General features: G+C 46.6%; 1 protein-coding gene across 4 annotated transcripts in view; it reads right to left on the bottom strand.

Moving 5' to 3' along the window:
- Positions 1 to 19,763, bottom strand: part of RBM20 (RNA binding motif protein 20) — a 219,800-nt gene that overhangs the window by 46,823 nt on the left and 153,214 nt on the right. For 3 of the 4 annotated variants that reach the window (XM_079899753.1, XM_079899752.1, XM_079899754.1), the window contains exons 2-5: positions 15,788 to 16,874; positions 14,327 to 14,388; positions 12,384 to 12,475; positions 11,481 to 11,578 (exon numbers count right to left, since the gene is read on the bottom strand). In XM_079899753.1, the coding sequence (XP_079755879.1) occupies positions 11,481 to 11,578; positions 12,384 to 12,475; positions 14,327 to 14,388; positions 15,788 to 16,874 (1,339 nt within the window). The remainder of the gene's footprint in view (positions 1 to 11,480; positions 11,579 to 12,383; positions 12,476 to 14,326; positions 14,389 to 15,787; positions 16,875 to 19,763) is intronic. The other variant, XM_079899755.1, reaches the window with a different exon arrangement.

Consider the following 19,763-nt stretch of genomic DNA (forward strand, 5'->3'; position numbering starts at 1 on the left):
TATGCCATCTCCTTACACAAAAGATTCGTAACAATTTTAACGAGAAATCACATCCAGGGCTGTCGAAGAGATAAGGAAATGGGCATAACATATGTTGCTGGTGGGAGGTTGTGTATCTACAATCTTCTGAGAAGATACTTTAGCATGTTGAATAAAACTTAAAATATATATAGCACAGGATCCTGCCATCCCATTTTTGGAAATCTAGCCTACAGAAATAAATACACCAATATGTAAATACTTATGTACAAGGACATTTATTGCAGTTAATTTATTATAATAAATTTATAATTTATTGCAAAAAGTTTTGGAAACAGCCTGAATGTCCAAGCATAGGATAATGATTGAGTAATTGATGGTTCACATCTACAAAGGAAAACGATGTAGCCATTGAAAGAAGGTGGTAAATGAGCTGATCAGGAAAACATTTTTAAGATAAAGTAAAAAGCAGGTTGCCAAGTACAGGTGTAATATGATGCTATTCTTGTAAAACAAAGCAAAAATCCAAAAAAATATAAGAAAAAGATGAAGCAAATGTAAAATTTTGATAATTATTGGAATTGGGGGATGAGTACACAGGGGTTAATTACACTTGTCTCTACTGTTCTGTATGTTTGAAATTTTTCACAATGGAAACATTTTAAGGGATATCAGCACAGACACAGAAAGGTATGGGACAATACATATCAACCTATCAGTACTGGTTATCTTCAAAGGGTAGAACTGGAAGGGAGTAAGGGGGAGATGTTTAACCTATTTCTTATATGTCTCATATTGTTTGACTTATAATTTTTTAAAAACCCAATAAAGAAAATGAACATAGAAAGGATTTGTGAACTTAATACATATACATAGACATTCACAGCGACAACCTTTGGTCTAGGGCAGTGGTTTCCAAAACTTTTGTTAGCCTTGAAATCCTTTCTTCAAACAAAAGCTTGCCCACCAGCCCAACATATTCAACAAATAAAGAGGTGCTGCTCTAGACAAACCTTGCGATCCAACACCCTGCCACCAACCCCCATCCAGCAGTCCCAAAGGCATCTCTAAGGAACACAGTTTAGAAATGAAGACCCGGGCCTAATCAAAGCTCCTGGAGGGAGGAAGTGTGTCTGTTTGGTCTGTGCAAACCTTAATCAGACTGGAGTCTCCAGGAGGTTCAAGAGTTAGTAGCCATAAGCCAACCCAATGTGGAAGAGAAGGATGCAATTTTCTAAACCCATACTAATAGCATAGCCCACATTTGCATAATCACTATCTTCTTTCTATGATAAAGTGAACTTCAACATCTAATTACATTTGATGTGGGTCCTACTCTGCTATAGTAATACAGTGGGAAAGTCTGAGGTCTCATCCCTAACAAGGGCTAATAATTGGGTAATTCTACCATGAAAAGCCCTCGTTTGTCTCATCTGGGCTGAGGACAGTAAGAGTCAATAAGAATTTCCTTGGATGGTTCAGCCCTGAATTGGAGAAACCCAAGTGCCCCTTGCAGACCTCCCTCTCTACTGCGTCCAGACGTCAAGCACTTTCCCAAAGGGAAACAGTCTCCAGTGTGTGGCCCAGGCCGCTCCCAGAGCATGCCCACACCTCCCTAAAGTGCAAACGGTGCTCTCCATCAGCTGGGAGACTTTGAGTACGAACCTGGCTAAGGAGGACCGAGCCCTTCTCCAGGGAAGACAGGAGGAGGGCTAAGAGGCAGGATCTTTGCCTCTCATTAGGGTGAGGGGTCACACAAAAACGCAGACCCCACTGAGCTCTCGGGCTGGGCAAAGTGGCCAGTCCTCTGAGTTCATCAACAGGAGGGCTGAGGCTGGGTGCTCTGCTGGCTCCTCTGAGCCAGGCACGTTTCTGCCCATGTGACTCTGCTGTGGCCGGCCCGGGCTCACGCGTGCTTGGACAACAGAGCAGACACGCAGGGTAGTTCTGGACCGACCCTGCTCCTTGCCTGTCCCGTTGCCTAGTGACTGGGCACGAGGGCCAGCGCCTCTCTCATTGTGTCCTCCAGACTGAAAGAGCAACTCAAGAGGCTTTTATCCAAGTGTAAGTGTAGCAAGTACTGCTGAGAGCAGAGCATGCCTCCCGAGGAATAAACACCCTCACCGCTGCTGGTCACCAAAGAACGATATGAAGTCACACTGCAGACAAGTTAGAAAGGTGCTAAACTGAGTGAGTCTAAATTAAGATTTTCATTTAAATTTTAAAAGTACATTGCAGCAACATGGATGGACCTAGAGGATTGTGACACTAAGTGAAGTAAGTCAGAGAAAGACAAATATCATATGATATCACTTGTATGTGCAATCTAAAAAAAATGATACAAATGAACTTATTTACAAAACAGAAATAGACTCAGACATAGAAAACAAATTTACGGTGACCAAAGGGGAAAGGGGGTAGGGATAAATTAGGAGTTTGGGATTAGCAGATACACACTACTATATATAAACCAAATAAACAACAAGGACCTACTATATGGCAGAGGGAACTATATTCAATATCTTGTAATAAACTATAATGGAAAAGAATCTGAAAAAGAATAGACATATATATGTATAACTGAATCATTTTGCTGTACACCTGAAACTAATACAACATGTAAATCAACTCTACGTCAATAGAAAGTTGTTGGTTTTGAAAAACTAAAAAAAAAAGTATCTATTTACATAGAAAAAAAAGTACATTTCATTGGCTCTTTTTCCTCCCAAGATTTTAATCAGCAATAGAAATTGGATTTTATTGACACCCTTGTCGTCACTTAAAATACTCATGAGATTTTTAGTAATCTTCCAATTACTCATATTAATCTGGAGTTTCTCCACTGGTGAACTGCAGATGGGTTACAGGTATGCCAAGATACTGGCCCCTTGGGGCAAAGCACCTCCAGTGGCCACAAGCAGCTTCTTCACTTTAACCAGTTCCCTTCAGTGTATCATTTTCTAAGGGACCCATGAAATGAAAATCTTGCCCATCAAAAATCTGTGCTGTGTCTGGTGTCAGGGCATGTGAGAAATCTTAACCAGTTAGAAACATTTTTTATGTGTGGTATTCTTTTGCAAATATTTGAGTTAGGGTAGTTCAGTCTACTTTCCTTTCTGTCACTGAACTAAAGTATCTTTTTGTTAAACTCAACTAGGTTCAAAATCATATTTGATTCATAAAGGGTGTGGGGTTATATGTATAATCACTCTATCCTTGAACAGTTCATATAAACATGGCTATTATTTGCCTTACATCCTATGGGAACTCTGGACGATGGGGGAGAAGGGGTGAGAGGACGCAGAATACGGTCTAGGTGGTACTCTTCTAGAGTAAAATCTGTCCACTGGGGTCACAGACGATCCTGAGTGCCTTGGAGCAGACAGCATGATGCCTTATGCTAATTCCCAACCTGGGTTCTCTAAGAAGTCCAAGTCCTGAAGGGTCTTTGAAGGTAATATATCAAGGAAGAATTGTTATTTTTGACATTTAAAAAACCGGAGTTGAGGGACTTCCCTGGCGGTCCAGTGGTTCAGACTTTGCCTTCCAATGCAGGGGGTGTGGGTTTCATCCCTGGTCAGGGAGCTAAGATCCCACATGCCCGGCGGCCAAAACACCAAAGCATAAAACAGAAGCAATATTGTAACAAATTCAATAAAGACTTTAAAAACTTTAAAAACAAACAAACAAAAGAACCTGAGTCGAGGTCATACTTTGAGTTTCTTTACTGAGATGCTAATCTTGGTTAGATCCTTACCCTGATGAGAAAGTCTGTTTGGTGTGTCTGTGTTTTTCGATTCATAAAAATGGGGAGCTAGTTAATTACTCACTAATGTAAGTACTTTGGCAGATACAGTACTTTTGCCAAACATGAAATGCAGGACAGGTGCTGCTCGAGGTAGGAGTAATAACCGAAAACGGTTTGGGCTGTAAAAAGCACAAGACTTCCTGATGTAGTGAAAGAACCTGATCTTGGAAGACAGAGGGCTGGGTTTCAGTCCCAGCTCAGCGACCGATTAGGTACACGACAAGGACAAACCAGTTTTCCTTTCTGGGCCTTAGTTCCCCAGTGTCTGGAATGAGGAAGTTAGTCTATACGTCTTAAGTCCTCTCCAGATGTAAAATATCCATGCTTATGTGGCTCAAAGTCCTAAAATTCCACTCCTCTCAGAAGCCTTGCCAAGCTAAACCCTAAGATCCAGGTTAATGATAAGTTTCCCCAACTGTGTTGGGCAAAAACAGGAAGTCTGTGTTTTTCCCACTCCCTGTCCCAATGAATGTAATGTTTGTCCTCCCACTCTGTGTGCTCAGCCGTTTCAGCATGCATGCATATGTGCACAAGCACGGCCACTGTTCAGACACGCCTGTATGTGCTGGTGCTGGTTTCATCTTTACAGGGCTGAAGATAAGCTCCAAGCAGTGAGCACCTTGCCAATGTGCTCTGCCCTGAGAAAGACTCTGCTCCCTGAATGAACGAGGGGAGTTGAGATCATATACCGAGATAAACTAAAGACACGTGGGAACGCTGCCTCTCTGAGGACAGACACACATCAGGTGTGTGCCGCCTCACGGTCTTCAGGCACCAGTGCCAGGCCAGTGGGAATATCAGACAGACCTGGGTCTGTGTCCCTGCTCCCCAGTGACTACCGTGGGCAAGTTACTGAATTTCTCCAAGCCTGAGTTTGTTTGTCTATAAACCAGGGAAAATAAACATTGATTCCACAGGACCGCCACAATGTATGTAAAGTGCCTTTGTGCAAGGCCTGGCATCAGCAGGCTTCCATAAATAAATATTTGTCTCCTTCTTTCCTCCAATGGTTAAAGGATGTGCTATGATGCTCCTGGACTGGGGGAAAAAAAGTAACTGTACTGTGATTATGTAAGAGAAAGTCTGTGTTCTTAGGAAATTCATGCTGAGGTAGTTAGGAGTGAAGAGGTACCATGTCTCCAATGGTTCAGGAGAAATACGCATAGATCATTAGATGGATGGATGGATGGATGAATGGATGGATGGATGAACAGATAAAGATAGAGATGGTTGGAGAGACAGATGATAAAGAGACAGAGACAGAAGAGACACAGAGAGAGAATGATGAAGTAAATGGGCCAAAATGTAAAAACAGTAGTAAATCTAGGCAAAAGGTATATGTGGGGGGAGTGTTCCTTATACCTTTCTTGCAACTTTTCTGTAAGTCTGAATTATATTAAAATTAAAAGTTACTAAAATAAATTTTAAAAGATGTGCTCTGGGGCAGAAGAGCAGCTGGGTTTAGAGAGAATTGTGAGACCTGGTGTTGATGAGCTCCACTAACATCCCACCTCATGGTCTGCCTGCTGAGCTCCCAGGAGGCACACATGCGACAGTGCATTTGGAACTTCCCAGTCCAAGGTCAAATCTCTAAGAGAGCTAAGGCGTCTGGGCTGTAACTGAAGCCCTCATTACTAACCTAAGGGGACAATCGTCCTTCACCAGCCCGGAGGACACTTCAGTCCGCTCGTAGACCAGCACGATCCGAATGCGCCTACGTGCAATCAGGCGCCTGGGCTGTACATTTTCACAGGCTGGGGTCACTCATTTAAAACCAGATGCTGCTTCCAATGGTTCACGCAGCCGAGTCCAAGACCTCTCAAGTCACCCACAAATCTTTTATAGATGGGTGGAAATGTGAAAAGAGCAGACTTGTGTAGGAAGATTCTGAGACCTTTCAATGCCCTCCGACGCAGGTGGGAACGGGCTTCGCAGATGAGTTCAAAGAACAGCACCAGTTCAAATAACTCACAGAGCTGCAATAAAAATGTGGCTCAGGGCAAGAGGCCTGCGGGGTGAGAGAAGTCTCTCAAAGTGCTTCTTAGAGCTTCTAAGTGCTTCTACGAAATGTAGATTCGATCTTCAGTAAACAATAAACAATTTTCTCTGCTCCAGCCTGATCTCCTTTAGATGTGACCTAATTTCCTCTGGCACACAGTCTGTGGGCCTCTGCTGGGTTTGTGCTAAACAAACCTGAGGACAGACACAGGGCAAATGTTTATTTCTCATGATGTTGATTTCGAACATACTATGCAGAGATTGAATGGGCATGAGTTCCAAAGCTATGGACCTTGGTGTAACTTGGAGGATAGAAAGATGTCTTTATTGATACTTTCAAATATTTTATAAAGTATATTACCTTTGACTTAGAGAAAATCTACTTTTATTGGTGCCGGATTGCCTACGGGTCTTGGGTGGCTCATGTGATGAGCAACTTCAACATTACTGTAAACTTTAGAGTCATGGAACCTTAAAACCAGGAGGTCATCTGGTCCACACTCATCAATGTGTATGCAGACACTGATGCCTGGGAGAAGGTAAGGAACTTAATCTGTGGGCAATGAAGTAGGGGTAGATGTGTGATAACAACTCTCACTGAAAAACCAATCAATCACAGACTTGATAAATTACGGTAAACGTACACAATAGACGGTGTTACAACATCTGAGAGTGTTTTATGTTCAGATGTGAAAAGATGTCTATAAATCAATTAAAATATGTCTTGAGAGTTTATGTTTAGTGAAAAAAAACCAAGTTGCACAACAGATGATATGGGGTAATCTGACTTTCCCCAAAATACATACTTTTAGTAAATGAACATGCACATGTACACTAGCTAGAGATAGATAGCTATAGGCAAAGACATTTACCTTTGGCTTTCTCTGCAGGGTTAGAGTTTCTATTTTTTATATCTCTGTTACCGTTTAAAATTTTTTACATCATTTTACTGGCTTTGCAACAAGAAAAAATAATTCAGATTTGTAAAAAGAAAAGGAAAAAACCCAGAAAACAAAACCTACCCAGGTCTCCTGTTTCCCCACTCGTTGCTCTTTTCGAAAATGTACAAGGTGACCCCTGCCCAGGGGACAAGAGCGAGGACAGAGCTGGAATGGTGAGGGAGGGTGCCACATCAGTTAAGAACTCTCCATGCTCTTTGGCGGTCAGGAGACCAGAGTGCTCTGAGCCACGGACCCAGAAGGCCAAGCTGGACAGACAGATGTTCAAGAAACAGCCAGCAATCTGAGGGACAACGTATGACTTAAACCTCTGGTCTTTCAAAAACATTTCTATTTTCCTGTGCCTCAGTTTCCTTATTTATACACGTTTTCTGGTGTGCAGGGTCCTGGAGAGAAAGAAACCATAAAAACAATGTGTATCGTCCCAGGCCAGGGAGGCCCCATCTGAGGCACCAGCACTAAATAAACTCCAAGGTGGCTGTGAAAACTACAAGGCGGTTTTCCGGGGACAGCCAGCAGGCAAAGTGCATCTCAGGCAGGCGCAAGAAAACGATTTACAGCCTGAGAAGGCCCCTATGGCCCCTTCTAGAAACCTGATTACTCTGTTTATGACAACTCAGGCAGCAAAGGATAAAGTGCGTCTGCTCTGTCAAATGGCAGAAGCTTAAGTGAAAGTGAATGCTCCTCTCCCAGGACCCTGGGGCTGGAGGACCCTGGGGTTGGAGGGGACAGACACAAAGCACCCACCCTCGGCAAATGCAGCACACGACTGTCACTTCAGTGCCCCCATCTCTGTCAGAAATAAACATGGAAACAAAGGGCTTGCATTCCCACCGAGCTGAGACAAATGTAAATTCAGCCAAGCCTGGGCTTGGGGGAGGCCATAGATGCGTCATGTGGTCATTATAGATGTCGTGGCAGTTCAGATACCCTCTGAAGCCTCAGTCATGACACGGAGCACCCTGTCACTGTGTTCCCCTGCTTAAAAACAGAGGGCTTTAGAAGGAAAAACTGCTCTTTGCTCCATAAACAATAGTGATATGACAATGGCTGAGTCCTGGCTGTTCCAGCTTTTACTCAACGAAATGTGTTTCTGAAAAGACTCATGTAAACGGAATCAGGCAGAAAAAGCCCTGGCACTGGACTCGAACACACTCCTGGAGGAAAAGGCATCAAAGACTTTATGGGTTCTCTATAGTAGCTGGAAGGGGGGAAGTGGGAGGAATTTCACTGTCCTCCTTAAATATTTCTTTTCTGTTTGAATTTTCACAAAAAGCAGAAATATGTAAACAGAAAAAACCAACAGAATGCAAAAGGAGCTCGCTGGCCACTCGTGGAGCCCAGAAAAGCATCCTCTGGTAACACAGTAACCACCCCTTGATGTATCTACTTATCTTGGTAGGTCAGCATTTGTAGGCAGAAAAAAACCCAATAATTTTTCTGAGGAACTCTCCTGCTACTTAAAGGAGCCTCGCAGAGCATCGTAGCAGATTCATCAGCTCTTCATTTCTCGGCTCTTCTCCAGAGGTCAATATTTTTGGATTTCAGGTTTTTCCAAAGTGACATACCCACATTCGATAGCATTTGCCAGAAATGGCAACAAGAGGACCAGAAGCCGACAGAAGGATGTGAACATCTAGGCACTGATGATGCAGGGAGTGGCTGGGGCAAACTGTGTCCTCATCCCCCAGATTATCCTTGGGAAGCTCACGTGACCAACAAGGCTTCGCAGCACTTGTAACGATAAAACCAGTCAGATGAGAGCTCTTCACCTCCAATGGGTATATAGAAATGCCTCCAAATGTCGGGTTCATCTTGGGAGACACTGTCACAGTACAGGAGAATTCGGCTGCTGGGTCTGATGGCCTTTTCACCTTTTGCTCCACGGCTGCTGGCCAAAGCCTGAGAAGTCCTCATCGCCCCAGGCAGCCTCAGAGCCTGCTAAGCAGCTTGTGGAGTGGGAGTAGGGGAGGAGGGAACTTACTAATGAGAGAATCATCACGAGGGAGAGAAGTCAGAGACCCTCAGAGCTGGGTAGCAGCACTTAGCGGTTAAAAATGAGGCTTCTAGATAGAGCCGGGTTCCCTGGGTTCAAATCCCAGTGCTGCCATTTACCAGCTGTGTGACCTTAGGCAGGTTACTTAGTGTCTCTGTGCCTCAGTTTCCTCCCCTCACAGAGTTGTCTGGAGGATTAAATGAGCTAATACATACAAAAAAATGCTAAGAATGTGTTGGGCACTATGTAAATGCGCTATTATGATCATATCCGACAATTTCTGGGCTCTCCATCACCTTCCTGCTGCTGCCAGTGCTGAAAGCAAAATGTTCCTTGTGTTGCTTCTCAGGCTCAAGCCAGATGAATGCCCATCTCTAGGCGTCTGGAGGAAACTGTACTCATGAATGGTCACGTGTCAGCAGATCGCTCGTGCCTGCCCCTCACCTAAGGAAAGCCCTTCCGTGGGAGCCTCTCAGCATCTCCCGGGCTGGGGAGGGCAGATATGACTACAGGGATTCCCAGACAGATTCGCAAGGAGGAACGCTGACACTGAGACTGGCCCCAAATCACATGACCAGCGGACAGAGCTGGCCTTAGCACAGGTTCCCCACAGCAGGCTAAACAGACTCGTTACACAAAAATAGCCATTATTACTTCTTACACACTGCACGGTTCACAAAGCATTGTCACCTACATGGTCTCATTTGACCCTCACGAGGGCAGGACGATGCTGGTCTACCCTCAGACCATCGAATCAGGAGACTGTGCTCAAATGGCCACATAAGATGTTCCGAGATTAGAGGCATAATCAGAAGGATCAAAGCCAAGTGAAAACCTAACTTCAAAAGTCATTATTAGGAGAGTATTTTCCCCATTTAAGGAAATAGAGCCTCAGAGAAGTAAAGCCATTTGCCCAAGGCCTCTCAGCTGCAGGATCCGGAACTGGGACATGAACTTAGGGCCTCTTGCCTCCCTATCCACAGCAAAGGGCCTCTGGTTCACTGGTCAGTGCCGGAGGACGCAGTTGAGGCACAGACAGACACAGAGTCACCCTGCCCTTGCCTCTCCTCGCTCCCTCAGCCCCTGCCCCTTCATAAAGGGACCCAGTTGACACGGGCTCTCTTTCCCGTGCCCAGACCCCTGGCCCATCTGGCACCCAGCCCTGCCTCCCCTGTCTGGGTCACAGCCCCTTTCCGCTCAGTGCTGGGGTCTCAGAACTGGTTCCGTGGTCCACAGTGTGGGAAACAGGCCCTGGGGTAGGTGGTGCTGGAGCGGACAGCGCCCCCATGGGACACAAGGTCAAGTCATCGGGCGTCTGACTCCAAGACAAATGCCAGGTTCACTGAACCCAGCCATTCTGCTCTCCTAGGACTGACCCCAAGCTGTCACTGACGGGCCGTGGCTCTCAGCCTGAAGACTGAAGAGGGAAACCACAACATTCCTTCACACACGGGCTTGCAGACAGGGGCTCCCTCTTGAAGCACGTCTCCCCGAAACACAAATAAACAGACACAAACAAATGGAAATCTCGGCCCAGACAGGCCTCACTTCTCATCATGAACCTCTTCGCCTCCCCACTCACTCAGCCCCCAGGGTCTAAAACCTACACTTCTCTGCTTGCTCTTCCTGAGTTTTGCTCAAATGCCCCGACAGACACGTGGAAGGGACGGCACGTGGAGGCCCGCTCTGCTGAGCGCAAGAAGAAAGAGCCTGCAGCTGCTCACATCACGAATTGGAAAAATACAGGCACAGGCAAAACCACACAGACACGCGCCCTCGAGCAGGGTTCAGTCAAACACAGTTTGCTTTACAGGTGGCTCTGCGGCTCCCACCCCCTTCCCCACATTTGCCAGGGAGGAAGAGAAGCTGGGCAGCTCCTGGGGGACCAGGCTACACGCAGGGGGAAAACTGAGGTGGGGAGAGCGAGTTGTCACAATTGCTGGAAAAAGGAGGAATGAATCTTTAGAGCTTTGGGGGACGAAAGTGCCCGTTGTAGAGAGGAAGGAACACAAACACAACTAAAAACGAAGTATTGATATTATGCAGACGTCACCATTTCCCCAAGGGGTCAAAAATACCACTAGTGCACGGTCCGTACTTTTCAAACACATTTTCTCTTTCTGTTCAAGTTTCAGAATTACCCACTCACAGGAAATGGTCCACTTCAATAAAATGTCCAAGTCTTAGAAAACACACAGCGCACACACACACACACACACACACACACATATACACACACACACACAAAACCCTCATACTTATTTTTTTCTAAACCAGTGCTGAATGCTAGAAAATCTTTGAGTGCTTTCAATTTTAAGAAATTATGTCAGCTTTTTAATCTATGTGTTTCAACACCAGCTGGACTGAATTAAACAACTCTTTTTTAAAAAAAATATTCATCCATTTATTTATTTATTTGGCTGTGCCGGGTCCCAGTTGTGGCATGTGGGATCTCCAGTTGTGGCATGCAAACTCCCAGCTGTGGCACACAGGATCCAGTTCCCTGACCAGGGACTGAACCCAGGCCCCCTGCACTGGGAGCGTGGAGCCCCAGCCTGTGGACCACCAGGGAAAACCCTGAATTAAACAACTCTTGACCTCTGCTTTCCTGCTCTGCACTAAGCCCCATCTGTGCCAGCTTCACCCCAGCCCCTTCTGTACCTCTACACCCAGGCAGAGCAGGTGATACAAATGCGTTGATGATGACAAATGACAGCGGAGAAAATGCTTCTGTACTCACATTTGTCCCTGGGGAAGCTGAAGGGAATGCGGGATTTGACTGAGTAAATGACCTCGCAGGAATGGCCGCATATGATGTTCCAAGATTTGAGGAGTAATCTAGACGGTAAATTACACAAAACTGGGTGAAAACCTAGTCATTTCCTTGACCTTCAAAAGTCATTATTTATGGATATGTGCAAGAGCAATGTTCCTCCTATTTAAAACTAAAAATGACATTTTACTAAATGTTCTTTTAAAAAATATTAAATTTAGCTTTTCTTTCTTGAAATAAATCATTCTTTTTCATAAATGTTTAAAAGTCGTAAGGCAAACATAATAAAATAACTGGTTTAAGCCCCCCAAAATAAAGTCATTATTAGGACAGAAGTGGGAAGAGAAAAGTGAAAATTCCATTTTAACACAGTGATTAGTGATTGGCATGATTATACTTCTGGGCATGTTGATAACCAGCAAAGCTTTACGTCTAAAACACGTAGAAAGCACTGAGGAGGCCAGAGAGCAGGCCCAATGCATTTTAGCATCTTGGGATCTGTTTGCTTTATAGATGTGTCCACAAAGGCACATCGGGGACATTTGGTTATTAAAGATGGGGAGTAAATGTCAAACAGATAGCTAGTGGGAAGCAGCCGCATAGCACAGGGAGATCAGCTCGGTGCTGTGTGTCCCCTAGAGGGGTGGGATAGGGAGGGTGGGAGGGAGACGCAAGAGGCAGGAGATATGGGGACATATGTATATGTATAGCTGATTCACTTTGTTATACAGCAGAAACTAACACACCATTGTAAAGCAATTACACTCCAATAAAGATGTTGAAAAAATAAATAAATAAAGGCGGAGAGTAAGAAGCCTTTGGAAAACTGATTTCTGCTTCAAGCTGCTGATCTGTGGGGCCCTTTCTCACCTTCGTTCCCAGCAGGGTTATAAACGGCTGTGCTGTTGGGAGAGGCACACAGTGTTCCCTCTGCAGAACCAAGTACACACCGGACAGCGGCGCTGGAGAGGGGTGAAAAAGGGGAACCAGTTACTCAATAAGTTAAACAAAGAATTGCCATGTGACCCAGAAATTCCACTCCAAGGCTTAGACCCCAAATAGCAGAAAATAAATGTTCAAACAGAGATGTTCACAGCAGCCCTATGCATAATAACCAAAAGGTAGAAACACCCCAAATACAGATCAAAAGATGAATGGATAAACACAATGTTTATATATATATATATATAATATTATTCAGCCATAAAAAGGCTACATACGCTACAATGTGGGTGAACCTTGAAAATATTATGCTAAGTGAAAAAGTCAGTCACAAAAGGTCACATGTTATATGATTCTATTCATATTCAATGCTCAGAAGAAGCAAATCCATGAAGACAGAAAGCAGAGTAGTGGTTGCCAGGGGTGGGGGGTAGGGAGGGGGAATGGGGAGTGACTGCCTAATGGATATGTGTTTCCTCTGGGGGTGATGAAAATGTTCTGGAACTAGAGACTGGTAGTATTTGCAAAACCTTGTGAATGTGCTAAATACCATTGAACTGTGCACCTTAAAGTGGTTAACATGGTGAGTCTTATCACAATGAAACAATGGGGAGCCAGAAAAGAAATGCCTTTTTAAAATCACTTTTTAAATTGTGGTAAAATACACAGAACATAAAACGTACCATCTTAGCCATTTTTAAGTGTACGGTTCGGTGGCATTGAGTACATTCACACTGTTTGGCAACCATCGCTACCCTCCATCTTCCGAAGAACTCTTTCCCATCTTGTAAAACGGAAGCTCTGTACTACCTCCCCAGCCCCTTCTCCCCGCCCCTGGCAGCCACCCTTCTACTTTCTGTCTCTATGAATCTGACGACTCTCAGTACTTCCTGGAAGTGGAATCACACAGCATTTGTCCTTTTGTGACTGGCTTATCTCACTTAGAGTAACGTCCTCAAGGTTCACCCATGTTGTTGCCTGTGTCAGAAATTCCTTCCTTTTGAAGGCTGAATAATATCCCACTGTAAACACAGACCACATGTGTTTATCTATTTACCTGGCCTGGACATTTGGGTTGCTTCTACCTGTTGGTTACTGTAAATAAGGAAGGGAGGCCTTTTGGATGAGCTCATTTCAAAACACTTAACCCCATCCTCTGTTCTACACCCCTGGGCCCAGGCTCCTCTCTTCTGTGTGGGTATCTGGAACCCCTTCCTCACTGGTCTCCCCGAGTCTGCCTTTGCCCCCATCACCTATTCTCAGCATGGCAGCCAGGGTCCCAGTCAGTGAAGCCAGAGCACATCCCTTCTCTGCTCAGCCCTCCAGGGCTCCAGTCCCATTCAAATCAAAAGTGAAAGTCCTCTCCACAAGCCCCAGTGCTCAGGATGCAGCCCCACTACTTCCCTGGCTCCTCCCCCCAGGTACTCCGCACTGCTCACACTGATGCTGCCTGAGCATCCCTGGACCACGCCAGGGCCCTCAAACTCGCTGTTCCTTCTGCTGGGAGTGCATGTCCCCCAGACGGCCACAGTTCATTCCATGCCCTCCTGGGATGTCCTCAGTGAGGCCTTCCCATCACCAGCCCCTCTGAGTGTGCACACACACACACACACACACACACACTTCCTGCCTCTGCCCTGATGCCGTTTTCTGCTTAGCGTTTAGCACCAGAGATGCTATAGAGTTCACTAGTTTATCATCTGACACTGCCCCACCCCCCTGCCATTAAGTGTAAAGCTCCTTGAGAACAGAGATTTGCTTGTTTTGTCCTCTGCTCTTTCCCCAGCAAGAACAAAGCAAGGCACACAGTAAGTGCTCAGTGAACGTGCGCTGAGTGCATGCATGAACCTGTCCTCCTGGACAGCACTTACTTTTCAGAGAAGAGCAGGCATTTCTGAGCATGGAGTTTCCCTTTTACATGCAGCTCCCAGTCCTAGGCCAGAAGGAGAGAAAAATGACCGAAGGAGAACTGAGCCCCCAGGAAGGCAGTGGATGAGTACAGATTTCCTCCTAAGGGCAGGGAGGGCAGAGTGCCCAGATGCCGGACCAGCCCTGCTGATGCCTCTCCCTCCCCTGCTCCCCTCCCATCCAGGCTCCTCCCCCGTTCCTGCCTCCCTAACCAGCCGTCACTGTCATCATCATCATCATCATCATCGGCCTCCACCTGCACATCCCATGCCTATCTTGGACAGGAGCCCAGATTCACAAGTCCGATTTCCTCTTCCCCTCTCAGGGGGCCCCTGGTCCCACCACACCTCCGATGTACTTCCATATGAGAAGCTGGCAGGTGGACTCCCAGGGAGTTGCAAAGCCTTAGAAAAGACTTGAGAGACAAAATCCTCCATCACCTCCCACGTTAGCCGGCCCCCTCCTGAGACAGGAGGTGAGAGGGTATGGTCCACCCAAGTGACAGGGATGCGTTTGCATGACATAACCCAAGCAGGGGTGAATGACACACTGTGGTGTGTTGCCCGCTAAACAAGGATTACTGTGCTCTGCAGACAAGATGAGAGACGAGAGGCCGTACAGGTCAGTGATAAGAGGCACAGGCTCTGGGAGGGTCAGACCCACGTTTGAATCTCCACTCCACCACTTTCTGGCTATGGGGCCCTGGACAAGTCATTTCATCTCTCTGGGCCTCAGTTTTTGCATCTGTAAAATGAGTATAATAATAGTATCTACCTTGGAGAGTTACCGCTGACACAGAGGAAGGGTTTAATATCTGCTAACTGCAATTATTCTTGCTTTGGAATATTTTACTGCATCATCAATACATCTTGGGGGAAAATTTATACTACCATGGACTTTTGTTTGCAGGGGCCCAAAGCACTTTACAACCACTGAAAAGGTGTAATAAGGCTCTACCTCCATTTTGCAGATGCAGAAGCTGAGGCCTCTATAACAATTTGTCTAGGTCCCACCTGAGAATTACTCCCTTGCCCCACTCAAAATTCTGCTAACACTTTCCCCCTTTTGTACTCAGTACAGTATACGTTCTCAAGGAATGTAGGCAAGGAGGCAGAGGCTAATTCCTGAGTCTCTTTTCCATAACCTAAGTGGGGTCACTTGGTGCTCCACTCACCCTCATCTCTCACCTATAACCATGGGTAAGAATCTCTTATTTGCCTTAAAGCAAGGGACTGGCCCTGATACATTTCTGAAATTCCTTCTGGTTCTAATACCTAGGCTTTTCGTCAAGGGTACCGATGGCAAAATTCTGTTACCCAGTCCCCAAATGTCACAGTTCCTTGCCCGTGAGCAGCAGGAGTTGGGCTGTGGTGGAGAGCCCACAAGGCTCCGCTGTGGCTCCCAGCCGGTCCTGGATGACTCACCTTCAAATCAAACACCTTCTTGTCGCAGATGCTACAGACGTGGGGCAGGTGGAGGGGGGTCACACCGTGAAAGTCATTCAGCTCGTGCGCCTGCAAGGGCTGCACAGACAGCATCGCCTGCTCCTCCGTGGCCCGCCGCCAGGCTCCGCTGAAACCCTGTTTGCTGTTGTTGAGCCGACCCCCAAAGGAAGGAGGGGTCCTGTCTGGGGTGGGCTCCTCGGGGTCATACAGCTCATAGGGCTGGCTGGGGGCTGGAGGCCACAGGTTGGGGACTGCTCTAAGGTCGGGCTTGCTTTGGCCAGAGAATCCATGGGGGCTCTCCCACTGGCTGTTCGGACCCTGCAGCAGCGGACCTACCTCGCCTTTCAAGCCCCCGGCCGGCTCAGCCGCAAATCCACCTGCCACCTGTGACCCTTGGGCGTTGGGTCCGTAGAAGTCCGTGGGAAAGGCGGCTTGGCCATCTTGCCCTGAGTGGCTGTAGTGCCCTTCATAGGTCACGCCGCCCGAGGTAGAGGCCGAGGCTGGCAGGAAACTGGGCTGACCATCAGTTTCAGAGCCATATGCCTGGCCCGAGTTGGCTTTACCATACTCGTAGAATCCCGCTGCAGCAGGGGCGGGCCCAGTCTTGCCGATGTCCAAGATGACTGCTGGCTGGGCAGGGGTCTGAGGCATGACCCCGCTGAAAGGGTGCATCACAATGGCATTGGGGGGCTGGCTGGGGAGACTCACAGAGGGCCCTGGGCCTCGTGTCTGGCCCTGGGGCGAGAAGGCAATTGCATTAGAGGGAAACCGGGCACTGGGCATGGTTGCTGCGTGTTGGGGCACCCCGGTGTGGCCATGGGGGGAGCTGATCATGGACGGATGCCTCAACTGGTTGAAGAGAGGCTGGGACATGGCCACTTTGGAGAGGACTTGGTTCAGGACGGTGGCGGCCGCGGTGTTGTTGGTGACGGCCGTCTGTGCCAGCTTTAGCCGGTGGAGGGTGAGCTGAGCTTGCAGCTGAGCCAGCTGGAGGCTCGCGGGCGAAGGAAGCAGCGGGTTTGCGTTACTGACCGAGAACGGGGTCTTGTCCAGGAGCTTGGCGGCACTGCAGGGAGACAAAGGCCTAGATGCACAGCTGTTTTCCACCCAGGGGGACAACAGGATGTTTGTTTGCTCATCCGTGGTCGCCCCTCCCATACAAATAAGACCCTCCCACACAGGCCCCACATGTAATCGAGTCTGCAAAAACCTATACTCATACACATCAATTAAACAATTATTCTAAAACTCCAACAGAAAAATTCTTATATGGTATAATGTTCAATCTCACTGGTAATCAAAGAGATACAAGTAAAACCATTAGAAACAAATATTTGCCTAGCGAAGTAGCAAATATATATATATATATATATATACGTATATATAACTATATAGCCATATATATATCTCACAGCACTCAGTGCTGGTGAGATAAAGCAGAATGGATACGATATCAATGATAGTCTAAACTCGTGCGACTTTGTCCAAAGGTAGTCTGGCGACATGCATTCATTACAGCCATACTCTTTGACCCAATAATTCAATTCTATAAATCTAGCCTAAGAAAATGAGCTAAAATGCAGACAAAACTTGATACCCAAAGGTGTTTAATGATACTACATTATTTAAGAGTCCAACATTGAAAGTTACAAATAACTGATAATAGTAGGGAGGGGAGTTTTAAAGTGAGTAAATTATAACATATTTATAGAATGAAATGTTCAGTAACCATTCACTACTGGTGTGTACATTTCTATTGTATCATGTAATATTTAAGACATTCAAAAAAGTGTTCCCGGGCTTCCCTGGTGGCGCAGTGGTTGGGAGTCCGCCTGCTGATGCGGGGGACACGGGTTCATGCCCTGGTCCGGGAAGATCCCACATGCCGCGGAGCGGCTGGGCCCGTGAGCCATGGCCGCTGAGCCTGTGCGTCCAGAGCCTGTGCTCCGCGACGGGAGGGGCCACGGCAGTGAGAGGCCCGCGTAACGCAAAAAAGCCCAAAACAAACAAAAAAGTGTTCCCATCACCGAGCTTAAGACAGAAAACATGCCACCACACTAAGTCCTCCTTGGGTATCTGCTCTCCCATCCTCATCCCACACTCATCCTTGCTGGTCATAGGCTCCATTTTGAATTTGGTAAGGTCATCGTTTACAAAGGAAAGAAAAATTAGTGACACGAGAAAAATCCATAGACTCTAATGTTAAATGAAAAAAGTAGTCTTCAAAATTGCACACAGAGTGAATCGTGTGTGTATATTTCTGCCTAACACATTTTCATCCTTGTCCTCATTTCACATCCAAAAGCAACAAGAATCATGTGCCCTTCAGTTCACTCTCAAACCCAACTAGCACAGGAAAAAATCAAAAAATTACAAGTGAAGAATCTGAATTTGAGATCACAGGCAGTGGTGGGCTCTCACAGAATCTTATTTCGGGGGTGTTCTGTCTGACACGTGCCTTTCACGTGACCCCTGTTGGTTGGTTACGGTGTTTTCTAGACCAAAAATCAGGACCCGTGGACTGGAAAGGGAACAGACTTTCCCAGAAAATCTGGGACACGTGGTTACCATTGTCATGGCTCTTTTGTAAGACCCTATATTTCCTGGTCTTAAAGTCCCCTTCCGAGGAGTGGGTGCAATCAGGAAATGTGTTCGGGATGTTGATAAACTGGAATTCTCAGGACATTTTAATGGGAAGAATGGGACCGTGCAATTGAGATTGGGATTGCCATGGACAGCCCAGGCTGCACGTTCAGCATGTCTACGGCAGTGTGGGATAGAAACTGCAAAGCTGGGACACTTTAGACAAGGTGTCCACTGTCACATGCTCTGTCCCATACAAGTCTGATGACAATGAAACAAAGGAGAAGGGCCAGAGGTAGGGACAGGCGAGGGAAAAAAGGGAGGTATGTGGCATGTCACTCCTCTCCCACTTTGGGTTGGCGCGTTACATTGGTCTGAGAGAATGAGGGGAGGCAGGTGGGGGAGGCAGGTGAGTGTGAGAGATTCTCACATTTACTGCGACACTGTGTGGCCAGTGCTTTGCCTATGTTATCTCATGGGATCTCGCCATTAGTCCTATGGGCTATGGGTAACCTCACCCCAGTTTTGCAGGGCAAGAACCTAAAGCTCAGAGAGATTAGGTGATCTACTTAACGAATACCCATTGTTGGTGAGTACAGACCAGGGAGTCAAACCCCAGCCAGGCTTTGCAAAGAAGAGAAGGGGCACAAGTGGTTAAGTACACAGCTCCTCAGCCCTCCCCAGGACTTCTTCATGGCCTGCTTCACTGTTTTGCCTGAAGTGAGTTCTCAGAACATTAGGCACACCCACATTCAAATTCAAGTACAAAACACACTTCGCAGCCAGACAAAAACGACTTTGTCTTACTCTTTCTCATTCTATGAGAGATCAAGAATTTGCTGTAAGTCATTAAAGAGACAGGACCTTCACCCAGCCGGCAGCCCTGCTGTGCTCCAAGGACAACACAGGCTGGCTGCGTTTTAAGATACTGGGGGGCTGGTTAAAGGTCGTGACAGACCTTTTCTCCTCTGGGTAGTTGTGCTGGTTGCAGCCAAGCCTTGGTGGCCCCAGTGTGGCCCGGGCACAAACCATGGCAGCAGCAGAGTTGCGAAAGTGCTAACTGTCCACGTAGGCAAGAATATGAAAGGAAAGGGAGGATGCTCTAGAGTCTGGTGATAGGTTTCTACTTGTGTAGTATTAAGTAGCTGAGCTTTGGAGGAGCAATTAAGCTTAACTCAAAACCCTGCCCACACAGTGCCAACCCTTCCTACCAGGGTTGTCCTGCAACGCAGCCTGTCCTTGCTAACAAGGCAATGATGAGGTGCCAACTTGGTTTCCATGAGAGAGTAGGACAAGGTTGGTTCCGTTTTTCCCAGAGAAGTCAACTGTGTTTTCTAAAACTGTGTTCTGGGCTGGAGGGAGCTCTTGCTGG

This window comes from Stenella coeruleoalba (assembly GCF_951394435.1).
Source record: "Stenella coeruleoalba genome assembly, chromosome: 16".
NCBI classification, from domain to species: domain Eukaryota; kingdom Metazoa; phylum Chordata; class Mammalia; order Artiodactyla; family Delphinidae; genus Stenella; species Stenella coeruleoalba.